The following is a 25,575-nucleotide window of genomic DNA, read 5'->3' on the forward strand; positions in this document are numbered from 1 at the left end:
AGCTTGGGGAGTGAGGATGAGGAAGGTGGAAGTCAGCACGGCTCCATGCTGGTGCTAGGCCACCACTCCACCCCTGCAGATCTGGGGAATGCTGCTGTGCAGGGGGTGAGGAGTCTCCAAACCAGCCTCTCCACTGTCTTCTGCTCTTCCTACCTTTGCAGCATTCACATCGTGGTGTAGGATCAGTGCTTCCCTTTGCAGGAAGAATAATGACACCTAATGCCTGCTCTTTGATGCCTTTGCATGAGAAGGAGGAGATGGGCAGGGTAAAAAGCTCAGCCCTGCCTTCACACAGAGCACACAGCAGCTGGGCTGTATAGTGCCTGGAGGTGAGAGGGGAAAAAAAAAAAAGTGGTAACAGTGCAGGAGGAACTCAGGGCAAGGGCCAGGAACCATGGTAGGCTTTGCCTCACGTCTAGCAGTCAGATGAGGAGTGGTGAGTGAAGGAGTAGCAGATGGGAAGAGGTGTGGATGATACCCCTCACTCTTGGCAGGAGCCTGTAAGTGTGTGCCAGGATCAGAGAATGTCACTGTGGTGGTGATACACTGGTGGCTCTGTGGTGAGGGGAGGGCGAGAGTGTACCCTGTTCTGACAGCAAGTCGGGAGCAGCTCTCAAAACAGCCGTTAAAGTCATTTAATGGGTGATTTCTTTAGGTTTTTGGTTCCAGATAGAGGTCCAAGAGAATTTCCATCAGACCAGCATGCCCTTGGGGATATGTGTAATGGATGAAGTTGTGTTGCAAAGTGGGCAGGGCTGGACCTGTTAGTATGTCTGTAAGTAAACCCAGCCGTACCTGTGATCTAGCTCAGTCTTGTTATGCTGAGTGCTGTATGAACATGCCAATAAATAAATAAGGGCCTAGTTTTACCCCAAAGGACAAATAGGAAGAGTGTATGAAGATAGGAAGAAGCATCTAGTGATGGAAGCTACTGGATTTTGTCAGCTTATTTAAAATGTGGCAGACGCTTTACAAGATGTCTGTGAATGTTGTGGAATTTTATTTTATAGAAGAGTTTTAGCTTACTGAAGACCAAAGGAGCTATTATGGGAAGAAGATCCAAAGGATGTGGTCATAGGTGGGAAACTACAAAACCGGTAGATTTTTCATGTCTACTGTTACCGTCTGCAGCCACGTACTGGCAACCACAGTATGCAAGATTGGTCACAAGACAAGGTTGAAGTTAAATGAAGCCTGTCTTGGGATGTTAAGAGAACAACAGAGCCTCAGGTGGTGAGTGAACAGATGACAAAGGGGCTTTTCTACTGCTGAGTTCATACTCAAGTTCCTGCCTGAGCAGGTGTGAAGAGATCCTGGCCACTTCTCCAAAACTTGCATAAGTTCAACTTACCCTTGACAGACTGGACGTTTGATTGAAAAAGTGGGTTTTAGCGTATTGCAACTTAAACTGCATTATGCTTTATGAATTTAATAGAATTAAAATATGATACTGAGGGCCGTTCTGAGCAATATTTCAATTACTTTATTTTCTGATTAATTTCCTGCATTCCAGGTTTGTGCTTTTAGTAAACTTTCATTTTAAGATTTTGAAATCTCTGATTTCATTGGACTATTGTCTTTAAACCTGTTGGGAACAATGGTCCAGAGAATTTTGATTTCTGCAAAAGGTGTGGTTTAAACAACTTTCTTCCTAGCTCTTTAGAAAGGAGAAGGATTTGACATGGAGTCTTTTCCATTTCGTAGACCACTGGGCATTCTTCAGACTTGTTTTAATTTAAAATGTGAACTGATACAAAGAAAACTAAATACATTAGCAGGAAATTGTTTGCTTTTGCAGTGGAGAGGAAGGGCTGGAAATGGTCCTTTGAGCAGGTTCTTTGTGGGCTCAGGGTGAAGGCTGTGCTGTACAGCAGGAATAAGCTTTATTTTTAAGACTACTGCTTAGCTAAATTCTGTCCCAAAGAGCTTTGCAGTGTTAGGCAACAAGAAATGGCTGTGAGGTGTGTCATCCAGGACTTTAAAGGAAGAAGAAAAGTAGTTATTCTCTTTGCTGAGCTTTATGAAGAGTTTGGGGAAATCGTGAGGTGATGAGGGCAAAGACTCCTAGGGTGAGTAAATTTTTTTTTTCTCTAATGCCTTTTGTGTAAACCAATCCTAGTAGAATAATGGCTTCAGAAATGAAAATACTTGCTTGTGGATGTATAAAGAGCCAAAGGATTTCCAAGATCTGAAAAGAGAAAGAAATAATCTGTTTTTGTCCCTCTCCTGTCAATAATACTGAACTCACTCAAAAATAATAAAATGAAAAGGGAAGTCTCTCTGTAGTGTTACTTTCAGATTACCGGGTCCAGCTGGAGAATCCCCTTCAGGTAACCCTTGGTGAGGTTGTTTGCCTCAGAAGACAAACAGTGGGATAAAAGAGCAGGGCTGATGTGAAAAGACCTCTTGACCCAAGCACCACAGTCCTGTATTTTTAGAAGCCTCTATTTTTATTTTGTCTATTCATTTAAAATTATGTAAATCCTTCCTCTGTCTGCTGCAGGTTAATTGTTTCTAAGTTCCTGTTCTGTGAAAGTGGAGAGAATAGATACTTGTCCTGTCTGAGCTGAGCAGCATGTCTTACTCCAATAGTCTGTGGTACTGCACTGTCTTTCTGTGGATTGATTTCTGTTGTCAGCTAAAGAATGGATGGTGTAAAGGTCCTTTGGTCCTAGCTGTCAGTACTGCAGTGGAATGTTCAAACCTGTACTGAAGTAGGATGTTCAAACCTGTTGAAAATAGAAAGAGGGTCTGAGCATATGGTCAGATATAAACAGTTCTGCACCTAGTAATTACACAACTTCCGATTCCCTCTTTGGAGGAAGCAGGATGTCTGTCTTCCTTTATTAAAAAAAAAAATCCAAGAATGCCTTTGTGATCAAATACTTTCAGATGCACAAAGACTTCCTCAGCAGGCCTGCATTGCTGCTCAGCCCAGGGGCTTTGTGGGGAAACAGCAGAGCTGTTGGGTGAACTGCATGTTGGAACACATTCCCTAGTGAGGCATGACTGAGATGGAGAGCTGACAGTGTCTCATCAACATGGCCAAATGTTAGTGCAGCCTCCTTGAATTGTCAAACTGCAGTGGTTCCTGTTAGCTCTGCCTGACTTGCCTTCCCCATGTTCCTCTGACTGCTCAGCATGAGGAAGAGAAGGCTCAGAGGGAATCTTATTTATGTGTACAAATACCTGAAGGGAGGTGCGGTGGTTTAGTCCCACCAGGCAGCTCAGCACCACACAGCCACTTGCTCGCTCTCCCCACGTGGGATAGGGGAGAGAATCAGAAAGATAAAAGTGCGAGAACTCTTGGGTTGAGATAAAGACAGTTTACTAGGTAAAGCAAAAGTCACATGCACAAGCAAAGCGAAACAAGGAATTCATTTGCTACTTTCCATTGGCAGGCAGGTGTTCAGCCAATTCCTAGAAAGAAGGGCTCATCAAGTTAATGGTTTCTTGGGAAGACAAATGCCATTGCCCTGAACACACCCTCTCCCCATCCTCTTTTACCCCAGCTTTTATTGCTGAGCATGAAACCATGAAAATGGAATATTGCTTTGGCCAGTTTGGGCCAACTGTGCTGGCTGTGTCCCCTCCCAGCTCTTGTGCATTCCCAGCCTCCTCGCTGGCAGGGCAGCACAAGAAATAGAAAAGTCTTTGTAAGCACTGCTCAGCAACAACTGAATACATTGTGTTATCAGCACTGTTTTCATTGAAAATCCAAAACACAGCATCAGACAAGCCTCTATGAAGAAAACTAACTCTGTCCCAGCCAAAGCCAGGACAGGAGGGTGCCAAGAGGATAGAGGCAGGCTCTTTTCAGTGGTGCCCAGTGCCAAGAGGCGGCGGGCACCAGTGGGAACATAAGAGGTTCCATCTGAAGATCAGGAAACACTTCTTTATGTGTGGGTGACAGAACACCGGCACAGGTTGCCCAGAGAGGTTGTGGAGCTTCTTCCATCCTTGGATATATTCAAAACCCATCTAGACATGGTCTTGGGTAAGTGGCTCTGGGTTACCCTGTGTGAGCAGGAGGTTGGAGCACATGGACCTGAGGTGCTTCAACCAGTCTGCAATTTTGTGTCTGCTTGTTGCTGACAGCAGGGAACAGCATCACTGCTAGCTTGGATTAGTCTTGCTGAGAGTGAGGATACGGTGTATTTGAACACTGTGTCCTTTCCCCTGCTTTCAGCTAGCATCCTGGAGCATCCTGTGGAACAAAAAATGCAGTCTTTATTTTGGAAAAGGTCCCTGTGCTTCAGCTTGTGGCGCAAGTGGAAAAAATACTGGAGGAGGTGGTCAAGGTTTCATAAAGGGGGACATTGAATATTCTTACGCAGAGGTGGGAAGCGGGTCCCGTAGTTGCAGCAAGGCCGAGGTTGCCTGACCTTGTGTTTGTTCAGGTTTGAGCTGGAGAAGGGGCATCCTATTCATATTCTGATGCTTGTTGGGTTCAATCCCATACACAGGTTTGTGCTCCTGGGTAATAAGCAGGACCAGGGATCTAAGCCAGCTGAAAAATATTTTCTCATTCCTCCCATTGAATTAATTCTCTGAGGGATCAGTCTTCAGATCTGGTTCCAAACACAGTCTACGTAGAGGTTTGTGCCAGCACAAGGCAGAGGGAAGGAGCAGTGGAAGTGTGGAGAGTGTATGGCAGTGCTTTCTGGTGGGGTCTGGATCAAAGAAATGGTGTAGCCTTCGAAAATGCTGTGAAGCAGATCAGTTAGCATGCAGGGTGTGTGTCCACTCAGGGTGAGTGATGGAGGCAGTCATGCAGTGGATGATGTGATGCAGAGGACTGAGGTGTCTGGCTGAGAGGTGCTGCTGCAGAGGTTGCTGCTCTGGCAGATCCTGCTTGCCCCAGCTAGGAGCTGGATAGGGACCTGCGTGTCAGATGCAGCCTGTGGATCCTAATGCTCTGGAAGAGAGCACACTCTTTGCTAATATGCCTTTCCTGATTCTGCAGGCCCTTTTATTTCAGCTGACCTAATCATTTTTTTGGCCTGGTGGTTGGCAGAGGAGAGGTTTGATCTTGTTTCTTGCTGTGTGTGTCCCTGTGGAGCTCTGAGTGTATGCTTCCAAGGCTATGCTAGCTGCTGCTTTGAGCCAAAGTTGAGCACTGCAGGACTGGAAATGCAAGGAAACCACGTCCCTAGGAAGTGCAGCAAATGGAGCTGTGCGATATGCTGGTGAGCCTAGGGTACAGAAGGCAATGTGTAGTTTGTGCCAGCAGGTTTAGCAGCATGGTGACCTTGACAAGGCTGCTAGCTGAGGAGCAATGTGGCTGAGCTGCCACAGAGGTGTGTGCTGCTGCAGGAGAGCTGAGGGGCTGGATCCCATGGAGCCAAGCCCAGGCGCACACGGCTGTGTCTGTCAGTCACTGCTGCATTTACCAGTACTGCGCTTGTGCAGGCCATGACTCTGGACACCACTGCCTTGGGAGAGACTGTGACAGGTGCTTTGGGGTCCACCAAATCTGCTAGTGGCACTTGGTGACGAGGCTCCTGACAGGACCCGCAGCTCCACACTGCAGGCAGGAGTGAGCACAAGCTGGAAGGAGAACTTGGCTGCTGTGCAGCCTGGTGAAAGTGCTGGTGATGTGCTCTGTCCACCAGAAATTGTACTTTCACTGTTGTCTTTTATTAACCGGAGCAGTCTGCTGCTCTGGCAGGTGTCCATTGCTCCAAATTCACCCTGCAATAAGTGCCCTAAAGCCCAGTCTGGAGCGAGGCTCCACTTGGCTGTTGTGTTTCACAGGAGGGTGCAATCTTTTTGGGGCTAAGGGTGATTCGCGTAAGCCAAAAAATGTGGACTTGCCCGTGAGCAGGAGTGAGTGGGCTGATAGTGCTGTCTAAACGAGATTCTGTCTGAACACTGGGAAGCGCTTCTTTACTGTTCAGGTGATGGAGCACTGGATCCAGTTGCCCAGACAGCTCGTGGAGTCTCCCTCATTGGAGATCTTTTAAAGCCACCTGGATGTGACCATGGGCAGACTGCTCTGGGTGGCTCGGATTGAGTACGAATTGGTCTGGATGGACCCAGAGGTCCCTTCCAGCCTCAGCCATGCTGTGACTCTGTGCTGACTGAGAGTTTATTTCTGCCATGAGTGGCTCACAGCACAGAGCAATCGGTGAGCATCGCGCTTTGCAGGCAGAAGAGGAGAGGCTGGGGTCTCTCCCTGCGCATGCCACTACCCACTGGAGCCCAGGCCTCTCCCACCTCTGTGCAGTGTGCAGCAGATCATGCAGCCTGGGGATGTGCCAAGGGAAAACATGCCTATCTCTGCTCAGGCTAACAGGCAGTGATGCTATCAGCCCTCCAGGATGTTCATGGACAAGGTCCTGGAGGCAGCTGCTCACATAGATGTGTGTAGCCCAATGCAGCTGTGTGGTGAGCTGGTGGGAGGTTTATGCATTGTTGTGGGATATGGGCTCAGTGGAAACCTCAGGCTTGCATAAATCACCAATGTAAGCCGTAGTGCCCTGCAGGGTGACACATGGCCATGGTTTTCCTCCTCTGGGGTATGAGAAGAGTCTCTGCACACAATTTCTTAAGCTATAAACTTCCCCCTTACGGCAGAACCCAGAATTCCATGGTGTTCTACTCAGCTGTCAACGATCTGGTTGTTCCATGTTGGCAAGAGGAGCTGCAGCAGATGTTTTGGCAGATATGAACAGTCACTGTGCTGACTAGGTACTTCCTGTAAGGACTTCTTCCAGTTGGGTACTCTGCAGTGCTGTTTTTAGTGTTTAAGAAGGGGCAAGCTCCTACCAGAGCCTTTCCTACTGCTAGATTTCAAGGCAGTTACTCTGGGATGTGGATTCTGTAATGTCTGTGATGGGGTGAATTCATGCTGCAGCACCTCCTACACTGGGAGCACAAGAATGGTCTCACTTCCCCATGTGCTGCTTGTTTTCACCAAACCAAGCACTTCTGAGGTCTTGAGCCTTCTGTTAAATGTGGCTGAACTGGCAAATGAGCCCCCAGATTGACTGGGGCAGAACAAACAGGCAGAGGCAGTATGATTGCACAAGTCTTATTTCTAGAAGAAGCCTCCCAAGGAGCATAAAGGGAAAAAATATCTTACATGGCACTAACCTACAGAGTGATGTGGGGCTGTGCTCTGGAGAGCATAGCCTTCCCTTGAGTTTGGGTCCAAAAAAGGCATGCGCTTAGACATCTCAAGTCCCTCTCTCCCTCTGTTACCCTGCTGCAGGCCCAGCTGGAGTTCCCAGGGCTCCCTTACTCAGGGGCAAAGTGGCCCTCCATTCTCTGGCACACCAGGGCCCCTCTGTCTGTCCTCAGCAGAGGGTTTTTCTATATGTTGGAACTTTTCCATTAGTGTTTTTTGTACCTGGCAGAGGCTCCTTTTTAGGCTGATGCTTTGGGACCAAATCCTGGCTGTGGCTGTCACACCTGTGGTTCTGTCAAATGGTCTTTCAACATCCACCTGCAAAGATCTCCAGTGTGGAGGACAGGCAGCTGTCACCTGAGGTGTTCCCAATGAGGCAGTATGACTGCTAGCTGGCATGGAAATCCCCAGAACCAGTTGGTGACCATCAACTAAGGGACCAGACTGGGCTTCAGATGAGAGTCTTCTCAATGCCTCCAGTGACACCCTTCGACCTTTCCTTAGTTACTTCAGTGACAGCAAGCACACAGAAAAGAACATCCTTGACAACCTTCCAGGTGTGGTGGTTTTACCCAGCTGGGCAGCTGAGCTCCATCACAACCGCTCTCTCACTCCCCCTCCTTAAAGGAAAAGAGGAAGAAAATGCAATGGAAAGGGCTCAAGGGCTGAGATAAGGATAGGGAGATCACTCAACAATTATCATCACAGGCAAAACAGACTCAGCGTAGGGAGATTAATGTAACTTATTACCTATTTCTAACAAGCTAGAGCAGTGAGAAGCTAAAACAAACAAACAAAAAAACACAAAAACGCCCTCCCCTCCATCCACCTTCTTCTACATCCTCCCCCCTAAGCAGCACAGGGGAACGGGGGCTGTGGTCAGTTCCTAATGCTTCAACTTTGCCACTCTTTCACAGTGACTCTTCCCTTGCTCCAACATGGGATCCCTCCCACGGGATGCCGTCCTTCCCAAACTGATCCTACGTGGGCTTCCCACAGGCAGCAGCTCTTCAAGAACAGCTCCCACATGGCTCCGTATCACGGGGTCCCTCTGTCAGGAGCAAACTGCTCCAGCACGAGTCCCCCACAGGCGGCAGCTCCCCCCAGACCCCTGCTCCTGCGGGGGCTCCTCTCCACGGGCTGCAGCTCCGGCCCAGGGCCTGCTCCTGCGGGGGCTCTCCATGGGCCGCGGCCTCCTCCAGGCCACATCCACCTGCTCCACTGTGGGCTCCTGGACAGCCATGCGGCACCCTGGAGAGAAAGGATTTCTGTTTCCTTGTTGAGGGTCATCATATGGAAGTAGGAGGGGCTTCAAGGCATCATGTCTGGGGCTTGGGGAGATCTGGACAAAACTCCCTTGAAGACAGCAGGTAGATGTTCCTCTCCACATGTCAGTGTGCTGTTCCAGTGTGAAGTGTCATTGTATTGAGGGTGTCCAGTGGTGCTTCAGAGGAAGGAGCTCTGCGACACCCCTAAAATGAAATACCTGCCATATCCAACCAGTCATCTTTGCTCCACCTGATTTCATTCTCTTGTGAGAAAACCACCATTGTTGGTTAATCCCTCTGAAGACAGGATTTAAGGACTCTCACCCATGACAGACAGCATGACTGCTCCACATGCTCCCCCTTGCACCACGAGTCACTCCCTGGGATAAATGCTGCTCCTGACTCCATGTGCCTCTGGCTGCAACAGCATGGATCATCCCCTGGGAGCTGGCAGTGGTAGAGGGGAGGGCAGGGACTGCTTGTGGCCCTCCCCAGTCCCTGCTGTTGGGTGTGATGGAGGCCAAGACAGGAGCACTATGGAGGGCTAAGCATGTTTCTGTCCTGGGAGCCTCATCCTGCTCTGGAGCACACTGGGGTCAATGGGATGGCACTGATGTTTCTGGCTGTGGCTGCCCAGCCTCTCTTGTCATCAGCTGCATCTCTGCAGTCACAGCTGCCTCCCTCTTACGCACAACACAGATTTTTGATTGTCTTATCCTCATCAAGTGACCTAAATGACTCCTGGGTGCTCTTATACTGGGGTTTGCTGAAGTCTGCAGGGTATCTTCACCCCATGTCACAGCAGTATTTGTATCAGTGGAGAAACAGAGTGGTGTCTATTGCACAAGTGAGGGGAGTCACCCTGCCCATGCAGGTGGATAGCTGGAGCCCTTGGTGAGGGGTGCTGCACAGCTGCCCTCGACCTTTGTCCTGGCAGTGATGGGACAGGGCTGGCACCAGCTGGACAAGGAGCCTGAGCCACTGGAGAGTTCAGAAGACTTGGCCTGTAGTCAGAGACAGAAATAGCAATAGAAATAGACCCCTCAGTCTGGGGGTGCACAAACTCCTCTGGCTTCATGCAAGTACTGTGAAGCCCTAGTGCAGGAATTTGTCTCCATTAATTAGTTCAGGGTCTAACAGTGGTGTTCATGTGAGATAGACATGTCCACATGTGGCATGTCTGGAATTTGAATGGCCTTTGCTCTAAGCAGCTCTCAGCACTAGCCACAAGCGTGCTGCCTGGGGCAGGACCCTGCTCAGCAAACAGCAGCCCCACCACGGGCTGGGGGGGGGGGGGAATTCTTGACCAGGAGGGGGCACCCTCACTGGGCTTGAAGGAGGTGGGGTGGGGGGGCAGCTGTCGGAAGAGCCGTGAGCTGGGTACGCGCGCTGCCGATGCTGGACGGCGGCTGCGGGCCCGGCTGAGGGGCTGCTGCCCAGGGAAGGGCCGCGGCGCCCGCGGGGAGCCCGGCGGGGGCTACCGGCGGCGTTAGGCCTTCCCTGGGGGGCGCGGCGCGAGGGGGGGCCGTGCACGGCGCGAGGGGCGGGGCCGCGCGGGCTCACGCCGGTGCAGCGGGGTCTGAGCGTAGCCGCGCCGAGCCGCGCCGAAGGCCGCTGCGGGGGGGGCGGCCCGGCGGGTCCCAACAGGAGCAGGTGAGTTCGCGGCGTGCACCCCATTGCTTCCCGAGCCTCGGCCGGCGCCTGCTGCCGGGAAGCTCCTGGCGCCTCGGAGCGGGCCCCTGGGGCACGAGGCAGCTCAGCCTGCGGCAGCCCCGCTCCCCGCAGCTACCGAAGCGCCCCCGGCCTTCCCTTCCCCTTTTCTAGCGAGACTTTAAGGGAGCGGGAGCGGGGGAAGCGGAGCACGGCAGCCCCGCCGGTGCATCCCCGGGCAGCCGCCTCCAGCAGCCCTTGAAAAAGCCGTAAGGGGACGCTTTTGTCAGTTCAGCCCAGATGAGTTCAAGGGAAGGAGGCTGAGCTGGTTTTAGTAGCAAGATCCCGACTTTATCCTACAGCCCCCTGAGTGGCGAGGCTGAGTTGGACAGGGGGTGGGGGAGAGCCGTGTGGGAGGGCAGTGGTGAGGAGGAGCAGCCTGGGGAGATGAGCGGTTCAGCGGGTCCTCAAGCCTGAGCTGATCCTGAGCCGAGGACAGGGCAAAGCTGGGTGATCTCCCAGCTGCTGCTGCTCCTGGGACCTGCTTGGTGGTCTGCAGAGATCAATGTCTCTAACACTGTCTATGGTCTTAATTTAGAGAATTAAATTAATTGTGGGCATTTTGGAAGACTGCAGTAAAGAAGTAGATACTAAGGGGGCAAGAAGACAGTTTGTGCTTGTGCATGAAACTCCTGGGCTGCTGCTCCATTCCACCCCTCCTTATGTCCAGACAAGTAATTTGCTTCTGATGTTGCTTGCACAATTCTGGCTCAACTTGGTTTGCTGAAGGAGAACTGTGTTTTCAGCCCAGTCTCTGCTTTGCAGAAAAGGTCCTGCTTCCCCTGCCCTTTCCTTTCCAGCATGCCCAGGGCATCATTCTTCCATTTCTCTGACAAGTTCAGTAATTTCAGTGTAGAAACAGTACTGAGGAGAGAGCACACTCAGGGCCTGGAGGATCCTGCCTCAGCTTCAATCCCAAATGCGTCTTGTTTTTCTTAAGAAAAGAGTCGCTCAATAGGGGAAACTGAACTGGAGGCTATGTAAAACCTGCATGCAAAGTGTAGGTAAAAGTGTGGGGTAAACAAATGATAAAAAGGCAGCACTGAGTGTTGTGAACGGATTGCAGTTATCTTGCAAGGTCAGTCACAGCATGGCACAAACCTGCAAGGGGCTAAACAAATGACAGCTGGAGCTGAAGTGAACAAAGCAGACGTACCTGTATGTGGATGATTATAAATCACAAGGTAAACGTTACAGTGTACTGTCCCCAGACCAAAAAAAAAGTAAAATCAAGCTGGACCTGAGCAGTGAGGCTGAGAGATGCACTGGGATGTCAGTTAATCAGAAAATGGACCTTCCAGCATCAAAAAGATCAGGCAACAGTGAGAACCCTGACAGGGTCCTGCAGTTCACTCATCCCACATCCTTCCACTGTGTTTGGCTGGAGCCGGGGCTCAGTCACTGAGGGTGCCCAAATTGTATTTCCTTGTCTGTTTTCCATCATGTCTTACTCTGCTGAGGTGCTCTTGCAGGAACATTGCTACCTGTGCCAGACATGGAGGTTGTGTATGGTGATGAGGTACAGCTGTGTTTCCAGTGTCTCTGCCTCACTGGCTTGCCAGGCAATGTCCTCTTTGTTCCATAAATCCCTCAGCAGGCCCCACTGCTGATGCTTGCTGTTGATATGTTGTTACTATTTTCTCTTTAAGTTAATAACCCCCTGAACTTATGGTTTGATGCAATCTGTAGTTTGTGCCATTTCAGAGGGTCCCAAAGCAATGTGTAAGCTCATTGCTTTCAGCAGCTGGAGGTCCTCTCACAATCAAAGCACTTTTCAACACCAGTTGGCAAAGCTTTCAGGAGCATGCTCAGTCTCATTAGGTTGCACCCCAATGCATCTGTGCCTGGGAATTGACATGGGAGTTACCTGGAGGTCATGGTGTGTAAATAGGGAAGCCCCTGTGAGACAAGGGTAGGAGGCAGAAGCTGTGATTTTCTTGTCACCTCCCTGCTTCTTTCTGTATGTAGAAACATACTGCTTGTCTGTCTTATGAGCACTGAAGCTGTTTTTCATCTGGAAGGCTGGGAGCCTTATTCAGCTGGAGTTTAACACATCAGGGCTTCTGGGCCTTTAAAGAAAACACTTCTGGGTCATTCCTATCATTTAGGTCTTGCATATTCCCTCTTCTCTAAAGGTAGATTTTGCAGTGAAAACTTCATATAAAGTAGTAGCTTGTTTTTATGGAAAGTAAGGCTACAGGGTTTTGGCTTGGAGCAGAGTTTCTGAAGCCACTTTCAACTTTGAGCATTGATAGCAACTGCTTTGGCTCCTGTCCCATCTGTTATTTACTGTGAGTGATTAAGGCCAGAGATGTAAACCTGTGGCCACTAAGTCTGAAATGTCACTGCAGCCGTTTAACAAGTGGTTGGCCAGTGCTCTTTTCTTCCCCTGTCCTCAGTGACATTAACAGCACAGGCAATTCTGACCTGTCTTGCTTTAATGGGATGAGTGGTTGAGTTTAGAAAAAGTTCTTGTACTGTGAGTCAATTCCTTACAGCTGTAAGTTTGTTGAAGGTGCTAGAATTACAATAGGTGTAAATGGCCCATGATGTCCAGGGAGAGTTATGCTGCATGAGCCATGTCTTCACAAGCCTCCTCCTTGACAGGTCAATTTCTGCTGAGGTTTCTCTTTGCTGAGGTAAGAGCTACTGCTCTCTCTGCTTGGTGTAAAAGCAGGCACCAGTAGTATCCACCAGTGAGGTCATCTCAGGGCATAGGCTGGCTAGGGGGCTGGAGAGGCAGCTGCATTCCGGTGCACAAAGCCACTGTGGTCACAAGTCTGCCATTTTGGGAGCCTGTGTCCCACAAACCTAGTCTCTCAAGGCTGGTCTAGGGAGGATGGAGTGATGTTAGGGGTGTATGTGAAGAGACACTACAGTGGGCAGTACTGATGAGGCACAATGAGCCATGCTACCAAGCTACGCAGCTTCTGACCAAAGTATATCCTGGTGCTAAAGTTTATGTAGTTTCAAAAGGTTTATTGGGCAGATTCGAAGAAGAAAAAACATGCATTAAGAGCTATTCAATACAAAACATCAGTTATCAAGTAGGTCCCCTGCTGAAAAAATATACTGGAATTTGAAAAGGCATTCTCAGGAGGTAGCAAGCCTCCTGCAATGCTCTGCACTTCCTGTGTTCTAGATGTGACTGAGCATCCTCAGGTAAGGATGTAAATTCATCATGTCCACTAGATGCAATTCAGTCTGACCTGGCCCAGAGGTTCCCTTGCAAATTGCTCAGAAATAGAGAAAAGGCATCTGGCTTTGAGGAAGGGCACTTGTTTGAAATTCCCTGCAGGAACTGCTCTTCTGTGCTCAACTGAGTCACAGGAAGTGAGACCCTGGAAGGCAAATGAGCAGAGCCTTTTCTGTAAGCCTGGGGGCAAGTGGAGTCCTTCTCCCCCCTCGAAGCTCGGGCTTGACATCCTACCTTAATAGGGCTCATCATGTGGCAAGTTACTTAACTTGCTTTTAAATATTTTAGCCTTAGTTTTTCCATCTCTTAGCAATAACAAAGTCTTCCTGCTTTGTGGTACTAGATTAGTAATGCTTATGAACTGTATGGAGCTGGGATTGCTCTAGGGATTCAGTCTGCTTTGTTACATTGCTAAGAAAATGTCTCAGGTACAAATCTATTTCTCTTTCTGGGTTTCTGTGGTCCTGTGGGAGCTGCTGAGTGAGAACTTATTCCTTGGAGACTTGCTGCATTCAGTGTCCCTGGCATTAGTTGGCTGTGATGTTGTGTGGGGAGCTGTTGGAAACAGCTTGCTTGCCTTTAGAAACTTATGATGTGTTGGAGTGCAAATACTGCTTGTTTGTATAGCATTACATGGAGAAATGGATTTAAGTGGAGTGAATGATTGATTTGCCTAGTAGGGGTAGCTTGCCTTCCTGAGGTGTACAGGAGATCTGGGCAGCTTGTCAGCCAGCTATGGGAAAGTTAAACCTCCCATAAGTCACTGGGTTTTTAATAAGCCCCTGGTGGATTAGATATGACAAGGAGCAGCAAGAGGAAAGCTCAGAGCAGAGAAAAAGGGGAGAGTAGCCCTGGCTGCTCGAAGCAAGCTCAGTTCAGACTATTGATGCTGGCAGTGGTGTCCCCCAGTCTGTGTCCCCATGGCAGCACTGCTGAAACAGGAGCCAGATGTGCTTGTGCAGCCTCAGAGTCTGAGAACTCTGCAGCCGACAGATATGAATCCTTTGTTGGCCCTGCACCAGCAGCTGGCTGTCCCACACCTAGGCTTACTGTCTCAGGGCACATCTGGTGCTGTAAGGGAGCTTTTGAGAAGCCCAACTTGGCCTCCCAGAGCGGTTGGGATGGAGCTTCAGAGGTGCAAGGAGGAGCTGGATATGTCCTGTGCCACATCAGCACTCCATGGCAGTGTGTATGTGTGTGTGGGAGGTGTCAGGGTGGGTCCTGGAACAAGTTGGCCGGAGATGTGGGATGCCTCAGTGGTGTTGCTGTGTGCCAAAGAGTCAGACTGACAAACTCCACCCTGACATAGGAGGATGTGAGCACTCTTATTCCTCTCTCTTGCAAGACTTGACCTGAAGGCTGCTGGCTGGGACCATCTCCCCAGCTCTGCGCAGCCAAGCTACAGGGGTCTGGGCGAGGGATGAGCACAGAGCAGGGATGCACTGCTTGAAAGTGCTGTGGAGATGCTGAACTTCTGGGAAAACACTCATCTGTGGTACAGAGTTGGATCTGGTTACCTTCATCTCAAACCAGAAGCTTTTAAATTATCTCATACAGCCTTCAGCAGGTAGATTGTGGTTTTAGACCCTACATACAGATAAGAGGGTCTCCACGCCCACTGGTGCTCTCTTGCTGGCCTTTGGCATTTAGGAGCTTTGTTAGCTTTGTTTAGAGTATGAAGTGAACTAATCTATTTGTGTTTCCAATTAAAAAAACAAAACAAACCCCGCTGCCATTGCCTAAAACCTGGAGTCTCAGTCACATTTCTTTGCTGCAATACAGTCTTGAAGACTGCATGTTGCTGGCCTGTCAGTGCGGCCAGGATAGCATAGATGTGTGGTTGGCTACTGTGCTGATGAGTACCTGTGAAGTTTTGGGTGGCAGAGACTGAGAAGTGGGCTAACTGAAATGAGCCTTCTTTAATGCTGATGTATCTAAGAGGATTAATTATCTCCAACTTTGTGTAGTTTGAAAAGGGAAGGTTTGTTTCTGTGTTTCAGTTGCATCCTGCAATGAAATCAGGTCTAAAAGTTACATTTTTCCAGCACTGAGAAACCTTCAAAGCACGGCACTCTCTGCAAAGCCTGTTGAAATGATTTTTCTCTATTTTGTTGCAAGAAGAAGGCTAAGAAGCAGAAAAACCTTTTTCTTCCCCTTATCTATGGAAGACTGAGACAATTTGCTTCAAATTCTTTGTCTTTCAATAATTTCTTTTAAGCTGTCTGGAGAGATCAGTTGTTTAGCCCTAGTGTTTGGGTGAGCCAACTGCTCAGAAAAATAACATCTGAAATGCTCTAACTGGATTTCAGCTTTATCTGCTGGATATTTACTGTAGTCCTGCTTGGGTGGGAGAGTGAAAATTGTGCAAGAGGAAAAAAGTGCCAGGGGCTTCTTAAGCTTACAAGGAGCAGAATTTTTCCCAGGATGACCCCTCTGACGTAGCAGGGTCCCACAACAGGTGTACCAGCAGGTCTGTGTCCCCAGCTGGACTCAAGTCTGTTGCCAAGATGCCTCCTGCTTGGGGACCCACCACTGTCTCCTTCCTGTCACGCTGCCCTGCCCAGCATGGGGATGGTTTGGTCTGAGGTGGCACATCTGCAAAGATTCTGGAGTGAATTCAGCAGTTGTGGTGGTTTTACTCACGTGGGCAGCCGAGTTCCTCAGCTCTCTCACTCCCCCTGCTCAAAGGAAAAGAGGGAGAAAATACAATGGATAGGGCTCCAGGGTTGAGATAAGGACAGGGAGATCACTCAACAATTATCGTCACAGGCAAAACAGACTCAGCATAGGGAGATTAGAAAAAAATATTACCTATTACTAACAAGCTAGAGCTAAGAAACAAAGAAAAAACATAAAAACACCTTCCTTCCACCCACCCTCTTCCACTTCCTCCCCCTGAGTGGCGCTGGGGAATGGGGGGCTGTGGTCAGTCTATAGCACTTCATTTCTGCCACTCCTTCATGGTCACTCTCTTCCCCTGCACCAATGTGGGGTCCTTCCCACAGGATGCTGTCCTTCTGGAACTGATTCTGTGTGGACTTTCCACAGCTCTACAAGAACTGTTCCAATATGGGTCCATACCACAGGGTCCATCCATCAGGAGCAAACTGCTCCAGCACGGGTCTCCCACGGGTGGCAGCTCCCCACATATCACCTGCTACTGCTTGGGCTTCTCTCCACGGTCTACAGGTCCAGCCCGGAGTCTGCACCAGTGGGGGTTCTCCACAAGCCACAGCCTCCTTCAGGTCAGATCCACCTGCTCCTCCATAGGCTGCAGTGTGGAAATCTACTCTGCTGTGGTAATACCATGGGTTGCAGGGGGACAGCCTGCTCCACCGTGGGCCTCTCCGCAGGTCACAAGGGAACTTAGCTCTGGTGCCTGGAGCACCTCAGACACCTGGTGACTGGTGTCTGCTCACCCAGAGGTTTCAAAGACCTTAAAATCTTAAGACCTTAAATTCAGTTTATCATGGTCAGTGTTTTCCTAGGAATGGCCTCAGAAGAGCAGGGTTTTGTGGTCTATCCAGCCTGTCCCCATCCCACATGGCAGCCAGCATCTGAGCTGGACCCATTGGACCCTTTTTTCATCACCTGCTTCTAGTTTGTAGGAACAGCAGTTAACAGGAAATGGGTCCCCATTAGCTGTCTGCTCCACTCAGCTCATTCCTCATCTCTGAGGTACAAAGGTACTGTTGGAGTATGGTTCTTAGGTTCGCTGGGCCCTCTCCAAAATGGTGCCTTGGGTAATTCTGGGACTGAGCCATTTGCTAATGGTTTTCCACATGTAAAATCAAGTTATTCCCCACCTGGTTCCTAGAGTGCAGAAACGGATGGTGAAGAGCTTGTACAACTCCAGCAGCTTATTGAACATATAAAATACTGTTAGTGCCAGGTATTACTACTGCAGTGAGCTTCTGGAGACCCACAGCTTGGCACATGGCTGTCTCTAGCACTGGCGCATACTTGCGGACAGTAGGTAGCAAATGCTTGGGGAAGACAAGCAAGGTGTGCAGGAGAGGACCTGTGGGGCAGGAAATGATGTCTTCTCCATGACAACGGACAACAGTGATTCTCCTTGATGGGGTTTACATAACATACCAGAATGCTGAGCAAGACCAGTAAGGTGCTGTTACTGCTATTTGGCATTTGAGGGAAGATGGATACAGAGGCTCATTCATCATGCGGGGAGCCAATGGTACTGCATGGAAGTAACAAGCCTTTATTCCAGCTTAGAACTCTGGCCATCTGTACCAAGAACAATCCTTGAGCTAAAAATAATCTCGTGGCTTCTAGGAGCCACACTGAGTGGTTAAGATTTGCTTGTGGATACCCCAAAGATAAGGGGCCTAGCTTTCACCAGCTGTAGAGCGTGTTTGGGTTTGCAAGGAGCCCTTTGTGTGTTGACAATACAGCCCCCACATCCTTTCCAGGCCCTTCCATGGCCTCCAGCCCTCATCTCTGCCTGTGAAAGGAGGCAAGTTACTGTAATTGCTCTTAGCCATGCTTGGAAGCAGATGCAGCCTCTGAAACATTCTGGCAGTAAGGTCACAGTAGCTTTTCTCCATGCTGATGCATTTTTCATAATGAAGCAGGTGGGTTGGGGATGTTCTAGCTAGCTCAAATGCTTGACAGTTTCCACATGCTGAGCTTTCTTTTAAACACCCACATGCCCTGCTTTGTTTTTCAATTTGTATAGCATCAGTTAGATATTGGGGGGAAAATGTTTTATATATGCTGGTGAAATAAGTGCCTTTTGACATCAGTTAAGGATCTTATACCATGAGTCTTCAGAACTAAAATAAAATTCATGGCAAATGCATAAAGAATGTAGCAAAGGGAGCAGAAATAGATGGTAATTGTGCGGGATTAGGCTTGTGGTTGTTGAGTTATATCTTTTTTTTCCTCTCTTCTGCACGTTTCTTTTTCAAAGAAACAGTATGCCTTGTCAATCATCATCCGTTTTGAAAGGTGAGCTAATTTGAAGCCTTTGCTGCTGACTGTCCTGTAGCATGTCTTTTCCTTTGTTCTTGTCGTGTTTTTCTTCCTTCAAAATACCCACAGATTTTCCATCAGGCAGGCAATGGTTTGGTACTTTGTGTGCATGGGAAGTGTTACTGGGGAGACCTCCAGGCCTTTGCAAATAGTTGGGTAAAACTAACCCAAAATTTGGTGCAAAAAAAGCCAAGTTCTCACTGGGATAATGAGGTGCCTGAATCTTTAGCCTTGCTGGAAGCCAAACTGTATCTTAGCTGCCTAAATGTCTTTATGTATTCTGGCCTGATGAGTCTTTATCAGTTTTGTGAAAAACTTGTCAAGTGGGACTTGATTCAGTACGTGTAGACGTGCAGGAGCTGGAGTTCTCCAAAGGTAGATGACATCCACTGCTCTCCCCCCACCTACTCAGCTGGTGATGCCATCATAGAAGGCAACGAGGTTGGCTGAGCACGATTTCCCCTTGGTGAATCCATGCTGACTACTCCTCATAACCTTCCTTCTCTTACAATTGCTTGGAGATGGCATCCAGAACAAGCTGTTCCAACACCTTTCCAGGGACAGAGGTGAGACTGACTTGCCTAAATCACTTCTATAAACCCACTCAGGGTTTACAGGTTAATTAGTTATGAGATTTTCTAAATAAAACAAATGAACAAAAAAGAAAATGTCTCACCTTTTTAGATTTTACTACTTATATACCTTGTTTGTCCAAATACTTCAGAAACAGTTTTCTGATCTTTAACATATGCAGTACTTCCTTCCTTCAGTTTCTCTTCACTGCTTTATTATGATTTATTATGTCTTTCCAGTACCTGTAGGTGGGGAAAGATCAGAAGAAGACTCAGGTTTGCTTTTCAGAATGGCAGCTAATTTCAAGTTAATCTGTCAGGGAGCAAGCTCTCTTCAATATTTTATATAGCCTTCAAGACTTTCCTGTCTGCCTGTGAGTAACATGCCAGGCTGCGGTGGGCATGGCACCAATGCGTCTCTCAGTCCTGCAGAGCTGGGAGGTGCTACACACAGATGAAGCTCCCCACCTGCTATGGGCACAGCTGAAGGCATGGGGATATGCATCTTTTTCTCCAGAGGGTGGTAGAAGTGGCACCATGTTTTCCATCTCTCTCCCCTATTCCTGCAGGCAGGACAGCTTTGAAGGGGACAAGCAGCTCCTTTGAGGCTGTAGGGGAGCCTGGCAAAACACGGCCAGGGCAGCTGGTAGCAACGTGTGTGGGTTTGGTGTCTCCTCCTGTACCCAAGCCTGCTCTCCTCACATAGACTGAATTCCAGCGGGGAAAATCTGGGAGCTCCAGGAATATGAGTAGCTGCCCATGTATTTTGCTCACTCAGACAGAAGTACAGGTTTGGATGCTTCAAACCTCGTGGATGATATGAGGATGTGCTCTGCCTGTTGGTGCAGGCTTTTCTTCTGAGACAGACCTTAGTGCTCCGCATCCCTCTCCCACCCTCTGCCCCTCCTTCCCTGGCTCCTAGGAAGCCTTGAAATAAATCTTTGCATTTCGAAAGGCTGTTTTCTTCCCCAGCCTACATGTCAACACTAATCTGGGGACAAAAAGCCACATTTAAGAAAAGAAAATAAAGTCTTGGCTCCCACTCACTAGCATAATACAAGGGCCCATTCCCAGCATGCTGAGGATGTTGTGGGGATCCTTTTGTGGACAAAGGGGCAATTGATGAACTAGGTCATGGCAGGAAGAGATGGTATGTGGGAAAAGCACTGAACAGAGAGGCCTCTGAAAACAAAGCCATTCCCCATGGAAGAGGCAGCCCCCCAGGATCTTGCTTGACCTGTTTGTGCCTGTGCCGGATCACCCTGCAGGCAGGAAGGGTTCTGAGGAGGTGAGGGGAGAGAGGCACCTGTACGTGTGCTGCTATACAGAAGAAAATCTCTAATTTCCATTTCTTTTCTTTACTATAGTAGAAGGAGAGGCTTTCAGAGCCTGCTGGTTAAGTGTTTGTGTCTCTAGGGGCTAGAGCAGCAGCTGGGGGTGTGGTACTCGCCACAGCTCTGTTAGTGAGTGACTGGTGCTCCTTTGTGAGTCTGTGGCTTGCTGCATTGACTCTTTCTCTATCCATACAGCAAGAGAGAGCAAACCTCTGTCCTGAGCTTGGGTGCACCCTCAGAGTGCATTCTTGAGACTGGAAGGTCTCCTGCTGCTCAGAGCAACCCTTTGCCATTCCTTCTTCATGTTTCATTGGCAGCATGAGGTCATCAGGACCCATCCAGCTTGGCAATGTCCACTTATGTCCTGGCCAGTTCTGCAGAATGTAAGGGAACTCCTCTGTTTCTTGCTGTCTGAGTGTGAAACACTGCTCACTTGTCCTGGACCTGAAGCATATCCTGTGTCCACCCTTCAGCTTAGTGGCTCTGCGTGCTGAGCACAACCTTGAGTGAAAAATAGCACCTTGCTGCATCCTGCCACCACCTTATGCTGGTGCCTTGCCCTGCTGCAGCCATGCCCCCAGCCCTGCCAAAGCCATGCTGTTTTGCATGCCAGAGAGATCTGGGTTAATTGTCCCTGTGGAAAGGTAATGCCTTGAATGACACAGCCAGAGCATGGTGTCTTTTAGCAGTGCTGAGTTTGATTGACTTGTGAAGTTGGTTCTTTCCCTTGTTTCTGAATGATCTCCTTCCCTTGCACTGGTGTGTGGCATGCTGCCTGGGTGCTGGCAGTGCGGGAGGGGTCTGTCAGGGCTGCCTGTCAGAAGTAGTTACTGTCCCGAGACAAAAACCTCCAGGCAGGTCCCTGCAGCAGTGTCCCATCGCATGAGGTTCCTGGCTTGCCTGTCATTGGGTCAGAGTGGGTGTAAAGCAGGGTGCTCTAACTTCTTTCACACTTCATGCCTGATCTCAGCACTCTTCATGCCCACTGGTTGGTGGCGATGAGACCTTTCCTGCTCATGGGCAGCTTTGGGGCCCTGGTCCTACAGGTGTTTGCTATGAAATGAAGTAGGAGCCTGTGTGTTGTCTTGATTTTGGTGGGACTAGATTCTTGCAGTCTGTGTGGGACTGTCCAGTGTCAGCAGCTTTCAGGTTTGGCTGATTTCAGAACTTCGTGCTGCTGTTCCCCTGTTGTGCAGCTCCCTGAGTCTCAGCCCAGAGCTTGCCTGCTGTTTGTACCAGGGATTTCTGCCCTGCTCAGTACCATCTACACACCCACACTCAGCTCTTCCTGAGTTCCTGTCCCAGCTTAGCCCTGACACCACATCTGTCTGTCCCCACTTGGCATCTCTCTCTTTGAATCTTGGCTGCAGCAACTGCTGGACTGTGGATGGATGTGGAGGTTAGCGCAAGTATTTTATGCATGTCTCTGCAGATTTTATGTCACTCTGTAAAAGTGAAGTAGTCCTGAAAAAATCCATGAGATCAAGGGATGCTAATACAGCTCCTTTTGCAGTGTAGCACCTAGGACAGGAGCTTAGGAAGGTCAGAGCTTATCTTTGCTTCAGGTGGAGGCTTTGAAGATTCACCTTTCTGTCAAATGTTGTCTCAGTTACGGTCTGGCAAAGTGGCTCAGGAATCTGAGCACGTGCTATGAGTGGAAAGTGCTAGGACAACATTGTAGTGGACTAACGGCTGTTAAAAATTTTCTAGAAGTAGGTACCTTATTCAGACCTCAGACAGTGTCAGAAGCCCTTTTTCCACTTCCTCTGGATTTGTGTCCCCTGCATCTTTGGAAATAACTGGAGGCAAGTGATGCAGGAGGAATGAAAGGATGGCATATGGCTTTGAAGGAGTCTGAACCTGGTTCTGTTAAAGGCAGAAAGGGGAATGGAGGGAGGGGGCTGTAGAGTTAAGTATCAGAGCAGTAGAAAAACGAGATAATTTAGTAGAGGGAACTGGGTGGTTGGAGACAGATTCGGGTTACACAGATAGGAAGAGAGTTGTTGGGGCATTTCCTCATTTGATTCTTTAGGTCTTGTAATAAACAGAAGGTACCTGCTGAGTAAGGACCCTTTTAGGATTGTATGTTTTGTGCTAGCATACTCAATCAAAGGCCTGTCTAGAGGTCTGGGGTGATGAATGTGGCATTCATTAGTAAGTCTCATGTGACCTATGTTAAAAGCCCAATTTTGACATGGTAGCCTTTAACCCAGTGTAAGCTGGCTGAGTAAGATAGGATTCACCAGATTTTTCTTGGGCTGCGCTATCATGTGGTGATGGTGATGCATGCTGATATCCTAGACCCTTGGAAGGGATAAGTGAATATATGCTGATTTGACATCTTTAAATGCTAGTATAAAGAAGTCGAAAGAAAACCTGCATATGGCAGGCCTAAGCCCTTATCAGAGGGAGAGTGCCCATGGATGCTTCCCATTGCAACGTGTACCTCAAGGTGCATCATGGCACAACGGTGCCTTGTTTACAGCCCCTCTGTTCTTGAGGCTTCATCCAGCTCTGGTCTCTAGTGCAGGTATTTGTTTGATGTACAAATGCTGCTTTTGGCTCACTGTGAAATGCACTGTGTTTCAGCTGTTGCCACCATGATGTGCAAGGCAGGGCTAATCACACCAGAGCCCTCCGACCCCATGCAGTACTATGGCGAATCATCTGACACCTACTACCACATGGACCGCTGGCAAAGGCTGCGCACAGCTGTCAGGAAGCTGGAGTTCTGGGAAAACTTCAACGCTGAACTGATAGGTAGTGGCTTCTTCTCCAAGGTCTACAAGGTAAAAGTGCTGGGACTGACCCAACGCAGCATGAGACTGCTGCTGTGATGTATAGGCAGCCCACAGTCCTTGTGAGAGCACCTGAGTACCTGCTGAGTCTGTGCAGATGGTGCCTCATTTGAGGAACCATCCCCCAGCTTGTTTCCTCATCTTCATCTCTCCTGGCTCACCCTGGCAGGTTGGCTGAGGTGAGGGAGGAGAGGATGCCCCCTCTGCGCACCTAGCACATCACCTTTGATATGCATCTTCCCTTCCATAGTGTAAAATGAGACAGGAGGACTTGATCAAGCAATGTTTGTTGGCTGTCATCTACCAATACAACAGGCTTGTCAGGGAGCTAAACAGGGGTATTGGATGACTTACGGGGATATTTATGCTCTGTGCAGGTTTTGTTGTCAGAACTGTGACAAAATATGTTGAGAAAAGGAATGTAAAATCAAGTTGCGTATGTCTCCCAGAATACCTGCCACCCACACCTCCTGGAGATGCCAGTGCCATCACCCTCTCCTGCTCTGTGTTACTGGTGATACTGCAGAAGAGCAGGTGACTTGGAGTACAGACAGAGTGGGACAGGCTGCTGGTTTGTCCGCTTTTGCCTCTGCTGCCTTCATGTCAGGAGATCTATGGCTCCATGCAAGCCTGTGTCTGATGTGTATGGTGTATCACCAACGTAAATCTGTTTTTCTCACTGGGGCTGTTCTGAGTCACTCCCTACATCAAGCTCCACTGGTATGGGAGTTAAACCCTGTCTTAGTAAGCACAGGATCCAGGGTGTTGCTAGCTTTGCTCCCCATCCAGTGCTGTTCCTCAGCTGAGGAATACTTTAGCATCTCACCATTGCTTATTTGGGGTGAAGGGATGGGGCGTGGAGCTCTTTCCCTGCAACCCTCAGTCATCACTGTTCTCTCTATGAACAGCTAGATGAAAGGGGGACCTCTACCTAGGAAGTGAGAATGCTTTGCAATGTGGCCAGATTTGCTCACATAATCTCTCTTCCAGCACACTCTAGAATGTTGTTGCTGACACGGATCTTGATTGTGTGTGTGGGTGTGACACAGACTCAGTGGAAACAAATTGGGCCTGGCTACATCATCACTTTTAGCTCCTTATCTTGACCAGGTGCAGGATGGACACCAGGAATGTATATTTCTTCCCGGCCACCATAAGATACTTCTGCCAGAGGAGTACTCTGACATTACTGTGTGAGATCCCTAGCTGGTGTAAGCAAGTGTGGCCTATTGAACCTAGTGAAGCCAGACTGGCAGGATCTGGCCTTGGAGCTGCAGAAAACACGCAAGTTGGATAGATAAATACACATTGCTTTCTTAAAGCTCTGTCTCCTCCTTTGTTGCATTTGGGATTGGTGTTATGGTCTTTGAGTGCTCTTCAGGTCCAGCGATAGTGCACTAATGCTGTTCAAAGGGTATCTCCAGCCAAGGGTATATGGCAGCTGTTTTCAGACTGGAGCAATACATGACCAATACCTCTCTGCACCATACCCTCCCTCCAGTATTCCTTTCCCCACTTACACAGCATATTGTTGCCATCACTTTCTCTTTCCTTTATCTAGCAGGTTTTCATAGTAAGGACTGCTGTCTCCTGTGTGTGACATTTTCCTCCTGCCCTGGCAGTAAATTGAGATTCCAGCAATAGGTGGGCTGGATGCATGGATTTTGAATGAAAATGGAATAAATTCCTGAAGCAGAAGGAGGAAAAGAAATGTTAAAACAAACAAACAACAATGGTATGGGTTAAATAGTTAGAGGACAGTGGAGGAGGACTTGGTACAAGGACAAGTCTTTTGTAGGGACCTGACGTTTGTCTGTGGACTTGAGCGCAAAAGTAACTGATTACTCACATTCCTCTCGGGTCAGCCAGTGTCCTGTAGACTCATAGCCCTAAGCAGCAGTGCCCCTGCTGTAAAGCATCACGGGTGATGGTCCTTTGAAACTCTTTGCCAATGCGGATGCTGTCTTCCAAAGCACTCCCACCACATGGACATAGACTCCTCTGTATGTGATGCTGGCACTGAAAGGCTGCCTGTTGTTTGTGCCATCCCTTGTCCTGAGGAAAAAAGATTCACTTGGTTTCACATGGTGACTCAGACCAAGAGATCTGGGCATGACCTCCTGCTCAGTGAATTATGTAATGCGTAACCTGAGTACAAGGTACTTTCCCTCTTTTTCTGTCTTAGTTTTCTGATGTGGAATAAGGAACTATTCAAGTACAAGTTTTGCTCAGGGAAGGCATGAAGCTCCTTTCATTGACAGTTATCTGCTGCGTGGGGTCTGAGGTGCTCAAAAGCAGGAGAGAAATGCAAAGTGATTTATTTTCTGGCACTGGTTTAAGGCATTGACCAAGGTGAGCCTCTGAATAATGTCATCTTCTGGCCCCCAAAAATCTTCACAAGCATTAGGAAGTACGGTTCCACTCCCAGTTGCATGGTCTGCAAATTCCCACTGCCAGATTTTCACCTTTATTTCGCTGCTTGAGGCTGACACTGGGCCTTTACCCTCATCAGTTTTTAGCATGAAGTGAGAATACCTTGGGGGGTTCTCTGCACACTGATCTAGGGCAGAACT

General features: G+C 48.8%; 1 protein-coding gene across 7 annotated transcripts in view; it reads left to right on the plus strand.

The window, feature by feature from the left end:
- The first annotated feature begins 9,804 nt into the window (after positions 1–9,804).
- Positions 9,805–25,575, plus strand: part of LOC106037110 (dual specificity testis-specific protein kinase 2-like) — a 90,937-nt gene continuing 75,166 nt past the window's right edge. For 5 of the 7 annotated variants that reach the window (XR_007159602.2, XR_001207828.3, XR_001207829.3 and 2 more), the window contains exons 1-2: positions 15,976–17,501; positions 22,794–22,993. Coding sequence is in view for 4 of the 7 variants with exons in the window: in XM_013182870.3 (XP_013038324.3) it covers positions 17,486–17,501; positions 22,794–22,993 (216 nt within the window). In the remaining 3 variants the exon portion in view is untranslated. Of the gene's footprint in view, positions 10,054–15,975; positions 17,502–22,793; positions 22,994–25,575 lie in introns of those variants that run through there. The other 2 variants (XM_048052527.2, XM_066980455.1) reach the window with 2 other exon arrangements.

This window comes from Anser cygnoides, chromosome 20 (genome assembly GCF_040182565.1).
Source record: "Anser cygnoides isolate HZ-2024a breed goose chromosome 20, Taihu_goose_T2T_genome, whole genome shotgun sequence".
NCBI lineage: Eukaryota > Metazoa > Chordata > Aves > Anseriformes > Anatidae > Anser > Anser cygnoides.